The 17,656-nt window shown below is 44.6% G+C and overlaps 1 protein-coding gene across 1 annotated transcript in view; it reads right to left on the bottom strand.

Moving 5' to 3' along the window:
- Nucleotides 1–16,925, bottom strand: part of GAD1 (glutamate decarboxylase 1) — a 52,829-nt gene extending 35,904 nt beyond the window's left edge. Inside the window, exons 1-5 of the mRNA XM_001367746.3 lie at nucleotides 15,463–16,925; nucleotides 13,858–14,021; nucleotides 10,442–10,504; nucleotides 3,720–3,878; nucleotides 1,289–1,531 (exon numbers count right to left, since the gene is read on the bottom strand). Of these exons, the coding sequence (XP_001367783.1) occupies nucleotides 1,289–1,531; nucleotides 3,720–3,878; nucleotides 10,442–10,504; nucleotides 13,858–13,939 (547 nt within the window). The 5' untranslated portion in view covers nucleotides 13,940–14,021; nucleotides 15,463–16,925. The remainder of the gene's footprint in view (nucleotides 1–1,288; nucleotides 1,532–3,719; nucleotides 3,879–10,441; nucleotides 10,505–13,857; nucleotides 14,022–15,462) is intronic.
- Nucleotides 16,926–17,656: the final 731 nt, after the last annotated feature.

The following is a 17,656-nucleotide window of genomic DNA, read 5'->3' as shown; positions in this document are numbered from 1 at the left end:
AGGGGTAGGGTAGGGGTAGGCTTGGCACTCCATCTTTAAAAGGTTCACCATCACTGCTTTAGTGATTTATTTATCCTCCATATTTATCCTCCATTTGCCCTCTGAACTACAAGCCTTTTGATATAAATTGGATGGGCTAGTCTTACATAGAACCACAGTGATGATCTAATATCTTTAAAGTCAGTCTTGTCTTTGGAATCACCCTCCCAGTTGCTGCTAGAAGACCTTCAACTTGAAGGAGAGATTTTGGGCTGAGAGTTCATAGGTTTTTTGCAAAGAGAATAAGGAGGACTGAAGAGTTTGATTTCACAAAAAATCAATAGGAGTTTGAGTTCTACCCAGGGATAGGAACAGGGAGAATAGGAGGAGTTAATGAATCAGAGATTGGAAAGGAAACAGAGAAAAAAGGAACAAGAAAAACCAGTCTCCTGTCTGTTTAATTTGCTGCATAGCACCAAGCATAAGTAGATGTTCAACTCATTACCTGATTTTTGACACAGATGATGTACTCACAAAGTGGACCAAGACATATATCTTTAGACACACAATTCAGGGAAATTTGTTTGCTTGGCTATTTAACAAATGACTTTGTTTTTCTTTTCTTTATACTCACTGAAGAGTGAGTGGAAGGGGTGTGTGTGGGGAAAGGTTTACAGTACAAAAAGAAAAGTAAAGAGAGAAAGAAAGGAAAGGAAAAGAGAGGAGGGGAAAGGAGAGGGGAAGAGGGAAAATGGAGGGGAGGAAAGGAAGAATTATTAACACATATTTTTCTTTAATGGAAAGAAAACATCAGAAGAAAAGCCAGAAAGAAGACCAGACAAATAGGATCGCTTTGAAAGCAATGAATTGATTTGATTATATACCTGAAAAGAAAAGCAAGCATAATCTTTTTCCTTCCTACTATGTATATAGAAATGCCCATTCTGTTTAAGTATTTAAGTTCAAAATAAAAATAAAAATTCATTTAAAATATAAATAAATACTTAATTTAAAAAATAGAAATGAGTTGTGACCAGAATCAGTTGATTTCAACCAAGCAAGTGAGGAAAAAAATTTATGAATTCAGACCGCCAGGTAAAGCCTCTGGAGGAAGTTACTCCATGATACCAAAAGTTCCTGTCATTCCCACAGGCTACATGACATGAGGCTCATTGCCCACTGAGATAGGTTGATCCTTCTGGTCCTTCTTTGGAGCTCTGTATGTATGTGGGGGTTTGGAAGTAGGGAGGAGAATAAAGTGTGGAGGATAGAGTTTAATCTCCATGTGTCTGTCTGCCTGGGACTGTACCTGTTCGAACTCCATACTTCAGAGTATCTCTGCAGTCCACGAGAATCTGCTCCAAGGACTCAGGGTGGTCAGATAGCTCTAGGTTGAAGCCCTCCATTCCCTCCAGCAACTGGTGTGGGTGGTGGAAGTCCAGCACCTTGGTTGATCTGTCAAAAGTCTTCCTCACATAGTTAAGGAGGATATCCACCACCTCCAAAAGGAACTGCACAGTTTGCTCTTCCCCATTCTTGGCTGGAAGCAGGTCTGAGAAGTAAAGGATAACAATGACTCAACACCCGATATCTTGATGCCTTGTACTACTATCCCTAATCACAACCCCAAATTCACTTTCGTCCCAGGCCCTGAACCATCAACCCCCCACTAGGTGGAAGAGTAGGTAGAGTGGTAAAAAGAGAAAAGAAGATCTGAATTCAAATCCTTATCTACACCTCCTTGGGTCTTAATCTCCTCATTGTAAAATAATGATGTTAGACTTAAAGGCCTCCAAAGTCCCCTCTAACTCTAAATTTATGATCTTACAATTCCTTTCTTCCCATGTGTATGTACACACACACACACACACACACACACACACACACACACACACACACCCTAGGATTTGGGGATATTTAGCCTGGAAAAAAAAGTTGAAGATGTGGGTAGGTGGGGCACATGATAGTTGTCTTCAAATCTTTGAAAGGCTATACTGTAGAAGAGGGAATAAATTTGAAGGCAAACTAGAACCAAAGGGTAGAAATTATAGAGAATTTCAGTTCAATTTATATATGCAGACAGAGATGATGCATCCCCAAAACTCATTTAAGTGCTCTTCCAAAGAAACCTCATTTAAAACATTTAGAGATTTGAGACCATGACACTTACTTCTCTCAGAAAAGTAAAGCTTAGGAACTTTGATCAGCACAATGTCCAACCATGATACCAGAGTACTCAAGATATAACATGCTACCTACCTCCAGAGAGGGGATGAATTTAGTCCAGCATAAGACACAGTGTGTGTGTGTATGTGTGTGTGTGTGTGTGTGTGTGTGTGTGTGTGTGTGTGTGTATTGGAACATGTGCAGGAATTTATTTTGCTGAGTATATGAGTTTATTACAGGGATTTTGGTTGTCTTTTCTCTTAGGGGAAGAAAGGGGAAATGGAAAGGAAGGGGAAGGAGAGGAGTATGATTTTTGTTAATAAAAAACAAATTTGGAGGCAGCTGGGTAGCTCAGTGGATTGAGAGTCAGGCTTAGAGATGGGAGGCCCTAGGTTCAAATTTGACCTCAGACACTTTCCAGCTGTGTGACCCTGGGCAAGTCATTTAACCCCCATTGCTTAGCCCTTACCACTCTTCTGCCTTGGAACCAATACACAGTATTGACTCAAAGATGGAAGGTAAGGATTTTATTTAAAAAAAAAAGAAAGAAAAAAATAAAAATAATTTTTTTTTCAAAGAGCCAAGTTAAGGGAAAAAATAAAACCCTAAAATTGGGAGCTACAAGAAACCTCACAGTTAATCTGGTCTACTCTCTTATTTTACAGAGAGCCCAAAAAGGGCAAACAAATTGCCTAAGATCATCCAGGTAGGAAGCACCAAAGGTAGGGTTTATTTTATTTTGTATTTTAACTTATTCCCATATAACGAAATTAAATTTTCTATCCTTATCTCCCCAGTAAAAAAGAAAAATAAATATGAATAGTCAAGAAAAACAAATTCCTGCCATGATTAAGTTATTTGTCTTGGCTAGGGTGGCTAGCATGGTTCTCTGGAAATAAATGTGGGATTTGAAATAGGCCCTCTAACTCAAGAGCATTGCCTCCCATCAGTGAACTTTACCCTTTTGATCCACATTCTGGCCTATACTCCAAATGTCGGTGGCAACAAAACCAAACTGAACTAACTACCCAGGCCTAGGTTCTGATTAAGGCCATATGTAATACCCAATGGAATTGCCTGTCGACTATGGGAAGGGTGGATGGAGGGGAGGGAGGGAAAGAATATGATTCTTGTAACCAAGTAATAATGTTCTAAATTGATGAAATAAAACTAAAATTAAAAAAAAATGAGATGGACTGCCTTATCACTGGAGGTATTTGACTCTTGGCAGAACCAGTATAGAAGAGATTCCTCCATTGATTGAAAGATTGGTGGAGATGAGGTCCCTTCCAGTTCAAGATTTTAGCTTCTACAGGTATTTCTTCTGCAATAAATTTGGGGGTGGGGTTGATATTCTCAATTAGTTTCCAAAATAAGTGAGATTTAGGAGAAATGTTCATTCTCTCCCTGAGATATAAGGAATACAGCTTTGATAAATGAGGGCTTGTGGAGATGAATTAAATTTCCTTTTGTTTCCCTGCCCCCACCTCCCAGACACTAGTGTTATCAAATCCATGAAACAAATTTAAAAAGACCTCCTTAGAAGTCAGGGGAGGATGAGTGGAGAATATTACCTCTGGCAAACAGGTTGGAGAAGTCAGTCTCAGTTCGGCGGAACCGTGCCTCTCGCTCACTGTTCTCACATGATATTAGATTCTTTGAGGATTGCCTTTCCTTGAAGGCACTCACAATCCGACTCTTCTCCTCCAGGCTGTTGGTCCTTTGTAAGAAGCCTATGTTAATAGAAGAAGTAGTTAAGAATTCCCCATCATGTTTCTAGTCAGCTTCAGGGTCCAAATCCAAACTGTCCAAGTGGATTTCTCTTTCTCTTATTGCTGATTTAGCTGAGTATCTGAATACACACACACACACACACATGCACACACACACACACACACACACACACACATTTCTCTGCCTCTGGCAGGGAAGAAACAACACAAAGTGACATTGGTGGCCCAGATCTAGTCAAGCTCAGAGAGAAAAATCCCACCCCCCCCAACAATAAATGAAGCCTATTCCCATCTCTGAAAGTGACAGTAGGCTCTGAATTAAGTCAATTAGACATATTCCACTCCAGTAACCAGCCCTAGGAATAAGGTTTTAGGGAATGGATGGGATCATTGTCACTGCAAGCTGCCATGGGGTTTATGAATTGTGTAGGCAAAGAGAGGGACAGGGTCCGGACGGGCAATGAATGGAATTCTAGAAGCTGACTTCCCCTACCCCTTAGCTCCATGAGCCAACTGAGGGGAAATTTGACAAAAAAAAAAATTTCTGACTCAGACCTGAAATATTTTTCTTTGTATGCCTCTCTCCTCTTTCTCTTTGGCTCACATAACTGGGGAGGAAGAGATTCTAAGAAATGGAGCAGGGTGAAATATGAAATAACTGAGGAAAACAAAGTTGGATCTTTGGAGCATATTGATTTATTACACAATTCATGCCAATTGTATAAAAAATCAGGACCAGGATTCCTGGTCCTGGGATTGGATCCCAAATCCAGGGGGAGACAGATTCCTATGTATTAAAAGAAAGCAACAAACAGGTTATAAACCAGCATTCAAGATTAGGTAATCTGATTTCTAATTAGAGGAAAGATTAGGGGCTTTCTGATTTGGAAGGAGAACAAATAGGTACAATTCCCTGAAATAAAAAAAGAGATGAATCATCCCCTTCCCCAAGTTCCAGCATTAAAACAAAGAAACAAGGAATAATAACTGATTGAACATCATGAGGCCAGTTTTCAGTTCAGATATATGGGTTGCCTGAGATGTATAATTGTGAGAAAACTCCTTTTGTCAAGAGGTGGTCCAGCTTCCCAGACATACAGGGAAAGGTTCAAACTGTAATAAAGTCTTCTCACAATAGTCAAAATTGGATAAAGTTTTCTCACAAGATGTAAATTGGACTAGACCCATAATTGAATCAAAAGAGAACAGAGATCCAAAATTGAGTCATGAGATGGAGCCAATATGGTTCACTCTGTTCCGACAAATCCCTCTTGCCTTATACCCACTGAACTGAAATTTGTCTCCTTATGACTTCCATGCATTGGTCTTAGTTCTGCATTCTAGCAGAATAAAGCTTCAGAAGGTGCCACCATATAGATGATTGATAGATGCAGCATCAGAGTGTTTGGATCATCATTGGTTCATTCCTCTACCAGGTATAAAACTTTCCCACTTCTACTTCAATTGCCTCTGACTGATTCATTTATCCTGGATTTCAGAGGCAGCTGACCTAACTCAGTTTTACCAGCATCTGAAAGGATCGGGCATTTTCCCTAAAGGTGAATGGGTCTTAGGGTTGCCTAAAAAGTTCTTGAAATTGTCTAAATAACCTTCTTTCTCTGGAAAGCTGAGAGGTAGAGGACAGGATCCTGAACCACCTCCTTCACCAATATTGCTCTACTGTGGGAGGTGAAGGTGGGAGACCTGGGGACAAATTTGAAGTTCAGTTTGGCTTTTAGCAGTTGTGCTTACTTCCCTTTACTGCTCCTGTATCCTCCAGTAATTCCAGGAACCTAATTGCTATATTTGGATCCCAGAAATACCACTGTCACCAGCCTGAACCTGTCTCATTTCAATAGCTTTGTTCCCAGGGGTTCCAAAGGTAGGGGTGGGGGAGGAAAAGAGGGAGGTGTTCAAGAGACCTATAATTTTCATTCCCTTGTGGGATTATGGTACTGAGTCCCTTTAGGTATCCTTACGTAAAAGAATCAGTTTGGTATTTTTTCTTGTTTGCATTCTGTGACTGTTGTTAGGGATTTAGTCTTCTTAGAGTCCTAGATTTATAATTGGAATGGGTCTTAAAGATCCCATGCTCCTCTTTTTATATATGAGGAAACAGACTCAGAAAGGGTAAGTCACATCCAGTATTACATAGCTAGGAGGTGACAGAGCAGGAACTTTAACCTGTCTCCTGACTCTTGGTTCAAAGCTCTTTCTATTGTACCACATTGCTGTGTACCCATTTTAAAAGTATATACAATTCCAGGGGCTTACTATATATGGTAGGTTCCTTTTTTGTATTGTTTTTCCCTGTCAGAGATTTGTTGAATGGATTAGATATCTAAACTTTCTAGGACCACACCTACAAAGGATGGGTCTGGCTGTGGAGGAGTGTAACTCAGTAGAGCCCCAGAGATGAGGTCTCTGGGAAGTGAGGGGAAAGATCCGGTAAGGAAGAGGAGTTTTTTTGCTAGGGGAAGATACCTCTTCTTAAGAGTGGAGTTAGCAGAAGATATGCCAACCACCCAACCCTTCCACCTCTACAGGAACAATCCCCCAAATTCAGGCTTTGTTCAACTTGGTCTAGGACATCTGGACATCTATAGGATGGCTTTCAGGGAGAGGGCAAGTAGGAACTGAGATCTAGCCATAATGACCTGAGGGACTGAGATAGATTCCTAAATCAGGAAGAGAGAGTTCCTGGAATGAGGATAGGGCTGGACCAGTAAAAACAAAACAAAACAAAAACTAAATCTCTCCTCAGCTTCAGGGAAGTGAAAATGGGTTGCATGAGGGAATACTTGGCTAGCAAAGGAGTGAAGGGATGAATTGAAACAATCTTCAAGGCCAACAGTGGAGGGGTAATGCTGTAGTGTGGAAAGAGTATACTGTCTTTGAATAAGTCTGAATTTTGCCACTTACTACCTTTGTGATCCTGGGCAAGTCACATAAACTCCCTGAGCCTCAGTTCATTTGTAAAATGAGGGGTGTGGCTTAGCTCTAAATCTATGATCCTGGAAAAGAAGTGGACAGATGGAAGCAAACTTATAAATGTTTGTCAAATGAATGAGTGAATCTTGGAAGCACCTGTACCCTGGGTGGATTGAAATGTCAAATTTCTGGAGATCTGAAATTTCATCAGGATAACCCAATTGCATGGGAACTCTTTCCACTAAAGCAAATGGCAACCCTTCTAGTTATTAAGTTACTAAGGAGGTAAATTCGAAGAGCATTGAGATGCACTGATTTGCTCACAGCCACGTTACTATTAAATTGTCAGGGATAGGATTTTAACCTCGATCTCATGCCTCCATGCTATTCCCCCACCCCACCCCCCAAACCTAGGCTACTTCCATGGGAACTCATCCTAAGATAAAAGGTAGCCTTCTATCTGAATCTTCCACCTTCCGACTCTCCAGTTTGGTAAACGAAATGCAGTGTTAAAACTATTTAAAACCCCAATACTGGTCTTTCCCTTGCAATCAGAACCTTGCCCTGACTAATTTAATATCAATTCTCATTCTCCCTCTTTCCCCCTTTTCTACTCCAATCAACTACAAAAGGTAATTTTCTTTCCACATATCAGCCCCCACATACACTCATAAACGCCGGGCTCCTTTGTGATTCTTAGATTCTTTTCCTGGGATCTCTAAATTACAGAGATTTAGGAGGGTTCAGTGCTTCTGGAAAGTGATGGAAAGGGAGCCAAATGAATCCCTAGGACAAGAACCTCTACGCCAAACGCTTCTGCGGGACTCATCCTCTACAGACCTTGCCCGCTCACAGAGAAGGGAGGGTGGATTTAATTGTGATAATGGGTTCCTATGTTCTTCTACGTACACTTGTCCAGTGTACTGGGAACACCGACCCCTCCCCAATGGGGAGGGACCGGACGACGACCTCTCCTAGTGTTTCTCTTAGACTCCATCTAAGCAAGATCAGCGCCCTTCAGGGTCCTGTCACTACAGACAATCCTGTATCCCGGTTGTTTTATTTTATTTTATTTTTTAAAGAAGTTGCTTTATGCTACACGCCTTCGCACCATGCCGGATCAGCCCTGGCACATCTTTCGTGAGGGTCCTAAACTCCCTCCCAAAGCGGGGCAGTAGTGAACGCTGTGCAATCAGCGTCCCTCCTCCTCCCCCCCCCCCCAAAGGGGAGGCTAGGGAGGGAGGGGGGAAGAGACAGAAGCAGGGAAGAAGGAAGGGTATGGGGAGGCGTCTAATCCAATTTGCTTTCCTCCTCCTTTCACTTTCCATAGAGCGAATCTGACCTGTAGAGAGGAAAAAACCAACCCTTTGGGCAATGATTTGGTTTGATAACAATAATTCACCTATATTTGGCTCTCGAAAGTTTACAAAGCGTTTTGCTAGTGCAAATGGGATTTCCTCCTTCCCTTCCCCCTCCTCTGCTATTCCCTAGTCCATTGGGTCTCCCACTCTCAGCTCCCTTCTTGCACTAGTGGGGGCAGGCGCGCGGGGCTGGCGGGCAGCAGTGCGTTACTCGATCAGTTCTGCTTGCCGGGCTGCATTAAAATGAAGGTAGAGAAAGAAGCCGAGCGCTCCAGTCGCCGAAGGGACCCTAGGCGTAATGGCACATTAAACCCAGATGGGGGGGAGGGAGCTATTTATAGAACAAAGCAACTAGCTCTTGGAGTTCCTTTCCTCCCAGGCCTCAGCTATCTCTTCCCTTTCTCCATCCTCCAACACCCGAACAGAGTAGGTAAAAACTCTCTAACAGTCTGTGAGGGGTTGAGTTCCAAACCCTCCAACACCAGGAATGGGGAGGGGGGAAGGGCCTCCGAGATGAAGATGTGAATTAAAATTGTAGGTTCCTGGGCTCGCCTCCTCTCTAATCTAGAGATTAGGATGTCTAATTAGGTCTAATCTAGACCAGACTCTAGGTGGAAGGTAAAGGAGGGGACAGGGGTGAGACAGGTTTGAGGGAGGGCTGCTATTCTTAAATATCGCCAGTGGATTGGGATTATTAATAGATAAAACCTTCCCCAAGCATTTCCCTATTTCAGTGTCAATAGCCTAAACCCAAGGGAGCAATAAATACCAATAATCTGCCCCTCTAGGCTATGGAAAAGGAGTCCAAGGTTTAGCCAGGAAGTCTAGTTCCAGGTACAGTGCATATTGATCCTTGGCAGTAGGGTGTGGGGCAGAGGAAAGATTTGGAATCACAGAAGGAAGATCTGACTGTTCCAGATAACTCTCACTGATTGGATTCTAAACATTTATGGGTTCTATAGCCAAAAGAAAAAGGCCCAGGCAGTTTGTTATCTGCAAATGGATCGCTCTCTGTAATGTAGTCACTCGACAGATTGGGTATTTGTTTCCTAGCTGTCCATTTTGTGTGTGCCGAAGAACAGGGCAGGCAATGCTCTATCTCACCCACCCAGTAAGCTTGAGGAATTGCTCTTTAATAAGCCTCTCGTTAATCTTTTCCCTCCCTTCACCCAGGGGAGATCCGCATTTTCTGGTCAGATAAGGTTCCGGAATTTTAGAAGGCAGAAGTCTGGGAGAAAGAAAATCATCACTGTTCTCACTACTGGGCTGGAGCGGCTGTCTTCCCTTCGAACAAAATTTCTTATTGTTCTTTTAGATTTCACTTATTCCAAGCAGTCAGCACAAGATTCTCCAAATAGCTTCTCCACCTTGTTTGCTTCTACCAATCCCCTCACCTCTGGAAGGCTTCCCAGTTGCTCATCCCCTCCTATCTCTGTTGATTAATTTTACAACCTCTCCCCACTTAGAGAGGGACAGAAAGAGGTTGTTGTTTGGTTGGTTTTTTCCTATCCCACAAAGCTTTACCAAATAAGCTTCCTAGGCACCAGGCACTCTTCCTCCATTCTACTGGTAGTCTCAATCCCCATTCCCCTAGAAAGATTCCCTTGTTCCCCGCCCTTTCTCTTTGCAATCATCTAAAGCACACCTCCCAACCCCTCCCTTCAGCCACAGAGGAGTGGAAAACCATGTATCCCTCCTTGGTCGCTGATGGAAGGCACACTAAGGGCAAAACACGGCATTCTAGTCAAAAAGACTCACGCTGAGCATTTTGATTGCCCTTAGAAAAGACCGCCAGCCACAGAGCCAACCCCGTCAAATGCCGCTCCGTCAGCTGCTTCTCTCCAGAAGCTAGAGCCTCGGAGCACGAAGGCTAGGCTGGTACCTTGGGGCGGATTTCTCAGGTGGAGTCCAACTATAGGCAGAATGAGGGCATAGCCTCTGGGTCCGACCTTGCTGTACTGGCGCCCTTGGGCCAGCAGAAGGCGCAGGGGGCTCACCAGGAAGTACAGCCTGGAAGAGTTCCAGTTCTAAAACCTATATGACACTTAAGACTAAGGTCCCAAGTAGCGAACGCTTGTGGTCCTAAGCAATAAAGGGGATCCTGGCTTGGACGTTTTCACTGACAGAAGACCAGAAAAATCTGAGTTCCCCTCACCCACCTGAACCCCTATTAAAAAGAATCAGTACCCACAGGATTAAGGTTGGGGGCCATAGCTCATGATTTTCTCTCCCTGACTAATTCATCCCTGGCTGAAGTTCTTTTTCTCTTACCGCAAATCTTGAGTCCCAATTTTCTGGTGCATCCGTGGGCCACCCCACACCAGGTGTCATAAGCTAGAAAGAAAGAGACCGGAGTCACTCACCAGGGTATGGAAACTTAGGAGGCATTTCTGGGAGGCAAATAGAATTGGGGGAGGGATAGTTAGAGAGAAGACAGAAGCTGTTTCTTTGGATTATGAAAGGATGTATAATATCAAAAACATCCATTCAATTCTTCCCTCCCCCTCAATTCTCAGAGTTACCACAGAAGGGAACAACTCATTTACAGCATCCAATCATGGCCCCTGAACCCTTCTTCTAGCCAAGCTTGAACTTCATCGTTTCCATGAAACATGGAGCTAAGATGAAGGTTGGAAAACTCAGAGAGAGAAATTTATATTCCAGACCAACTGTGGGCGATTGATGCTGGGGCAGGAACAATGGTGGGAGGGAATAAGTAGAGAAGACAGAGCAGCCTTGAAGCCCTTTGTTTCAGTCCAACAAATGCGAAAAGGCCCTCACACCAGTCCAGCAAAGGAACAAAAAGACATCTGGGACCTAAACGTCTCATAATTTCCTGGCAGGTCTCCAGCAGAGTGGCAGCTTAAAATAAACTGGCATGAAATGGGGTCGCAGAAGAGTTCAGAAATTAATTGGGTGAAAAATAGTATTTGACTAGATGATAGGGCTTGCATGACTGCCCTTCAGCTGGACTGAAGAGTCAGAAAGACATTAGTGTGCTTGACAATTCTTTTCCCCATTTCCCCACTTTCCAGCCTTCTTCCTCATTAACCCACTTGCCTCCAATCCTCATCCCCAATATCCTGGACCAGATTTCAGTGGGGGTTGCTTTAGAGTATAGTTTATGGAAAATGGTATGGAAAGTGGGTGATGAATGAAAGGCAATTCAGGGGGGTTTATGATTGGGACACTTTAATCTCACTAATGTTAACATGCGGTGGAATGCTTTAAATTTCCTTTATCTCAGTCTGTGTCTGCCTCTGCTCCCTTCCTTGCTTTCATCTAGAAGGGGAAATTAGGAGAACTAGTCCTTGCAGGCATTTTGTTTAGTGCCTTGTGATGCTCCAGTTTGTGTTCTTCTGATGTCTCAGAATTTCTTTCATTTTCATGTATCCCTAGTTCCTCAACCACTGTGTAAGTATATTGTCGGAGATAATGGGAGCAGTAACCAGAAGGCCCAAAAGGACAAAGGAAAAGGTGAAGATAAAGGAAACAGGGTATTCACTATTGACATACTGTCAAAGAGAGGTGGTGAAAAACTAGTAGAGACAGAAGGCTGCTTTAAATATTTCTGGTTTTTTTTTTTGTTTGTTTGTTTGTTTGGGGTTTTTTTGGCGTCTCTTTGCCCTAGAGTCAAGTGAAGTAGGATACTTAAGGGGAAAAGGAAAAGAATGAAAGGAGATGGTAAGAACTTTGAGAGAACTAAAAACCAGATCCGGTGAATCTAGGACTAATTGCGGTCATTGTTTGGCAGTAGGAGAAAAATGGGTTTAGTGGGGGTGGGGTAGGTTGAGGGACAAAACAGCAATACATTTTTCCTCTATGTCCCTCCCAGGGACAAATAAACAAAAAGGCAAAAAGGTAGGTAGAGACAGGGAAAGGATATTTTGTACATGTGTAATACTGGCTTGGACATGTGAAAGTGATAGGCTATGTTCCTGTTGTCACTTTATGCATCCCTTCGAAGAGGAAATTGCTGTGTGGATTGTGCCAGGGTGAAACAGGGGGTATGTGGGCATGGGCTGGATTGGGGATCAGCCTCAGTCGTTTAGCAAAACAAACAAGAAAAAAAATCCCAAACACCTCTGCCTATTTCTGCCACCTCCCTGGGGACCTTTAGGGACTTGGCCCTCAATTTTTTTTCTTTTTGCCTTGTCCTTGCATGCTCTGAAAAGCTCCTTGTGGAAATATGGACCGATATGACTGGACAACAAATAGCGCTCCCACCCCCCAAAATTGTAAGAGTGTAAACCCTAAACTCAACAAGCACCAAAGAAGTGAAGAAATAAGCTGGAAGAGGACATAAAGGAGCATGAAAGGGGTGGGGGAAAGAGGATGGACATGAACTAGGGGAGGTGGTAATTGTCAGGACTTCCTATAAGCAGGGGAAACTGGGCCTAACCGCAAAGAAGATAGTAATGAGGGTGAAAATAAATAAATATGGAGGCAGAAAGACAAAAGCAAGCTACGTGCATTCCTTCCAGCCCACCTCCCTCCCCCGACCCATCCGCCCAGAGCGGTGGCGCTGGAGCGCTAGAGCTCAGAGACGTGTCTGCCTGCCCGACAGAATCACCATCAGGGTGGGCTCTGCTCCTCCTCTGATGTGTTCTTTGTTATGAGGGTAACCATACACCTAGGTTGGTGGGGAGAAGGATGGAAAGGGGCAACTGGACTGAGGACATTAAAATAGCTACGGTTATCCTCCAGCCCGGGGGAAAATTAGTCCTATTTTAAACCAAAATGGGTCTGAAAGGGGGAAGGGGGTAGAGAGCAGGGGAGCTAAGGTGAACCTTGAACTGGGAGAGGGGCAGAAGTATTTGGAAACACTCTGCCTTGGATGGATCGCTGCCCTTTCATTAGATTTTGTTTTTGTTTTTCTCTCCTCCTTTCCCCTGAATAGCCTCCCCTCCCCCAGGACAGGTTTCTGCCATTCTTCTGAAGAAGTATAGGGATGAATTCTTCGAATCTGCCCCAGAAAGACCATTCTATACTGGTCCTCGCCCTTAAAGGCTTCCCATTCAATTCGTTCAGAGTACTTACAGCCTCCGTGCCAATTAAAAACAACAACAACAACAACAACAACAACCCCTAAAACTAAAAGTAATTGATTGTCTGAATTGTCAGGGCAGGGAGAGCCACCACTGATTCCCGCCCCCCCCCCCCTTTCCCCGTCCCTTGCTTTCCCCTCACACTTCAATAGCTCGACGCAAATTCTGAGCAATTAGGAACACCGGGTTTTCAAAAAGCTGCAATTAAAGTCCAGATTTCCGCTGATTGTAGACTTTCGAGAAAAGAGCTGAGGAGGAGGGGGGCGGGGGAGGCAAGGAGGGAGAAGGGCGGCTGGGGGAAGGGGATGGAAGGGCAGCTCTTGGCTCAACGAATTCCAGCCCGAAAGGTTCTTGGTTTCCCTTTGGGACTCCCAGATCTCACATTTATTTATTTATTCATTCATTCATTTATTTATTTATTAAGGCTCAGTCACTATCTACTTTTTGTCGAAATAAGTCACGCACAATAAAACATCACTCCACTTGCCCCGATCTTCTAGACTCCTAAATCTAGATGGATGGCCGCACAGTCCCATCTGGGACCTTGGGTTATTGAGTTAGCAGTTCGATTTTCCTTATCTCTAGTCCCGCTCCCAAACCCATCTCCAACCCTATTCAGGAAGCTTTGGCGGTACTTACTCGTAGGACGCAGGTTGGTGGGGTTGGAGTCCGGGCCAGGGTTGGAAGAGGAGGAGGAGGAGGAAGGTGCCGAAGATGCCATTTGCTCTGTTGTGAGAGTACCAAGTCTGTCTACTGTCGTGGGTTCTTTCACGTGGAAAGTGGATTGTTAGTTAAGGAGCCGACTGTAAGAAGAGAGCAGGCGTTACACTTTTGGGATACCCAGGTAAGGAGGAAACGGAGAGAGCATTTGGAGCTAGGCACAAGGTAGTGGGGAGATAATGGCTCCCCCTTGCGCTGGGGTAGTAGAAATGGGACAAAAAGGAAGGGGCCCTGTTTATATACGTGAAGTGTTCGACAGCAACTGTCAATACAGCGTGCAGAGGAGACGCAACAAAAATATGGCCCAAGTCTCGGGCCCTCCCATCTCGGTTCCTACTGACTGAACCTCGATTCTCTATGACTACAGGAAAAGACAGAGGAGATACTGCATCCAGACAAGAAAGGCAGAACCGGGCAAGCGCAGCACGTAGTCTCAGGGTCCCGGAGAGGTCAGAACGAAATGCCCTAGCATTCCAACTCTCTGGAGGGCAAAAGGGAGCAAATGCTAAAAGCTAATACTCAAGCGAGGACAAGCCCCAAAGGACTTTGCGCGGCGGGAGGGAGTAGGTGAGTGGGGGAGACGAGAGGCGGGCACGTCTGGTTGGGTGTCTGGTTTCTGTTGTTGTGTCTGGCTAATCCCTGGAAAGGGCAAGAAGGAAGATTCACATCGCTTTGGGACTGGGGCTGGTTGTAAGGCCAGCCAAATTCTCAAAGATACCCCGAACTGAAACATTTCTAGACTTGGCGGAGGTAGAGAGTCTGTCGTCCCAGAGAAAGGACAATTCTTCCACCCCCTCCCTTCCTAAATAAGCCGGTCAAATGCTTCTTCCTTGACTCCTCCGTTTTTTAGGTCCCTGACCGAGAAGCTTGGTACTCCCACCTGGGCAAAGGAATTTTATTCTGTGTCCCTCATTTAATCTCCAGGTTGTTCACGTCCTTATTTCCTTGCCCTTTGGGGAAACAAAGTTGCGCCCTGGGCTAGGGAGGCGGAGGATTTGAAATCTGCTCCTCCCGCCTTTGGAAAGCCCTTGAAAGAGACTTGAGGGCGTTCAGAACCGTTAGGAGAGGAAAGGTGCACCAGAATAAAATATTTGCAGCTCCATCTCTACCCAAAATATCCGCAAGCGTACACACACACACACACACACACACACACACACACACACACACACACACACACACACACACACACTCACAGCCATACCAATCCCAGAAGCAAGCCAGATTAGTGGCTATTATGGAAGTAACAGGTTATAGTCGCTCTGAGCGGCTCCAGTGACTCTAGGAGAGATTTGCTAAGCACTTCTTTTGATTAGATAGATGCTGGTCTTACACTGGGGGAAAAGCTGAAAGAGAAATTGATGACGCCCCCAGCCCACTAGCATTTGTACCTCCAAAGGAATAACCGTTCTCTTTCCCAGGTCGCCGAGTTAGCTTGGCGTGGCTAGTTTATTTGGGGTTAGAGAGGTTGCTTTTGCAGCTGACAAAGGGAGCTGGCCCGTCAGGGTCTGGCTAGTCACTTACAATTGCGGACGAAGGTAGTCTGCGCGAGCTGGTTGGCGGACTCCGAGTCTCCGGAAAGCAGGAGGACGACCGGGAAATCGCGCACTTCAGAAGCTGGGCAAAGGACAGATGTTTATTAACTCCGGGTGGCACGACGCCCTTATTCCATGCACTTAGGTGCTGAAAATGCACCTGGTGTTGACTTGGTGCTTAGCTCTTCCACAGCCTTGGTTGCTCAGGAGCGCTTCTGGATGCTCTGTGCAAGACGCGGATCCGCTCTGTTCCTCTCTGCTCCGCTCCTACGCAGGCATGAATCACAGCCTTGCTGTCCGTCACCTTTAGTAGATGCAGTCGCTGCTTTCTTCTCAGCTGTCTCCCTAGGTCCGGCAAGGGAGGGTGAGGAGGAGAGCCGAGGAGAGAGGCAAAGGGTGGGGGGAGGAGAAAGAGAGAGAGAAAGAAGGGAGGCGGGAGCTGGGGGGGGGGGCGCTAAAGGCTCATTTTCTCTTCATACACTTTTTTTTTGGGGGGGGAGGTGTGAATGGAGTGGGGAGGCGGGAAAGAGGTTGGTGGGAGAATCACAAGGCTTCCTAGGATTGAATGCTATGACTTATTTGCAGGTGCAAGGTCTTTATAGCTCCATTATTGATCCAGATCACGAAGTTGCACCCGGAATGTGTAATCTAGTACATACTCAACACGATCCTTTTCCCGAAAGAGACAGGAATGCTTGTGGGTGGGAATAAGAATTGGGGGTCAGAAACGCTTTCACTCCTCCATCACACTCTGTGGAGCCATTTCCCCCTCCCCTTTTCAAATATATTTGCCAGAAGATTGAAAAATGGCTTTTACTTTCCCCCTTCCCCAAGTCCCCTGACATCCCTTCTTCAGACATGACACTTGCAAACACTGAATAGTGAGGAGGGGGAAATGCGCTAGAATTCATCTTCATTTGCTCTTCCTGAATTCTTATATGGGGAAAGGGTCTGGAAAGCTGTAGGAGTAACACTTAAATAACAAAGGTATTTACAATTTCCCACCTCTTTTTCTTGAGGGAATCTGGTGCTTTTGATTCTAATCCTAAAAGATCACCATAGCCCAGAATGAATACTTCTACCTCCACGAATGTATCGAGAATTTAAATGGTGTGTGTGTGTGTGTGTGTGTGTGTGGAGGGGGGGGAGGGAGGTACTCTACCTCGAGCATCTTTCTTCCCATTCTAGATACGTTCACCATTCCAAATACTCTAGTCTAGCTGAGTAGGGAAAGAAAGTTCAGCGTTATAAAACATTTGATCATATTTTAAAAGTATGAAGGTTAATTGCAAGTACGGATGGATCTCCAGAAACCTTAAGCATCTAAGGGAGGAAGTGGTCCACCAACTCAGGTCTTGATAGAGTTAACTGAGAATGAACAGCAGGCTCCTCAGCTGAACCACATTTCTTCCTCGGTCTTCATGAGCTCTTGGAGGGTCTTTGCTTTGACAATAGTTGTATGACCCCAATAATTAATTCATGGATAGCAATGCTTGGGTGAAAAACGAGCTGCTCTTTTCAAGGGAACCTTTCAAGAAGCATATTCCACCAGAGGGCGCCAGGCACCTAAAGAATGAACTGTCCACTTGGCGAGGTGGGAGAGAAAACACCTGGGCACTGTGGCTAGGATGATTGCACGACCTTAAAAACAAACAAACAAAACCCTAAGCAAAACACAAAGCAAACCAAAAACAAAAACGGTATTCTTTCCCCATTCCCTTTCTCCTTCTTTCTTCTTGTGCCCTATAGCCTGCTTGTTTCCTTTGGTTTTTGACATGAGAAGAAAATATTGTGTGGTCAATGAGGTATGGTCATCTGGAATTATATATATATATGTGTGTGTGTGTGTGTGTGTGTGTGTGTGTGTGTGTGTGTGTGTGTATTTTTTTTAACTCGCTAACATTTTCATGCTGTGACCCAGTGGACAAAAGGTTTACTTGTGCCAGTCTCTTTATTTGTGTGTCCAAAGGACAGGTGGCAGTGGGGGCGGGGGATTCCAACAACTCTTCCTACTTCACCCTCTTCCTAAAATTACTCTTCGAAATTTATAGGGACAGTAGAAAACTCAGAAATTCCCAATATGCCACCGAAAATTCCTGAAGGGAAGCAGAACACTTGGGGTGGGAGGGGCAGGGAACGGAGGAAAGATTTTTGATAAGCCAATGAGAGTAAACTGAGTTTGT

Source organism: Monodelphis domestica, chromosome 4 (assembly GCF_027887165.1).
Source record: "Monodelphis domestica isolate mMonDom1 chromosome 4, mMonDom1.pri, whole genome shotgun sequence".
NCBI lineage: Eukaryota > Metazoa > Chordata > Mammalia > Didelphimorphia > Didelphidae > Monodelphis > Monodelphis domestica.
The sequence above is the reverse complement of the archived record's forward strand: the minus strand, read 5'-3'. Positions and strand labels throughout refer to the sequence as shown.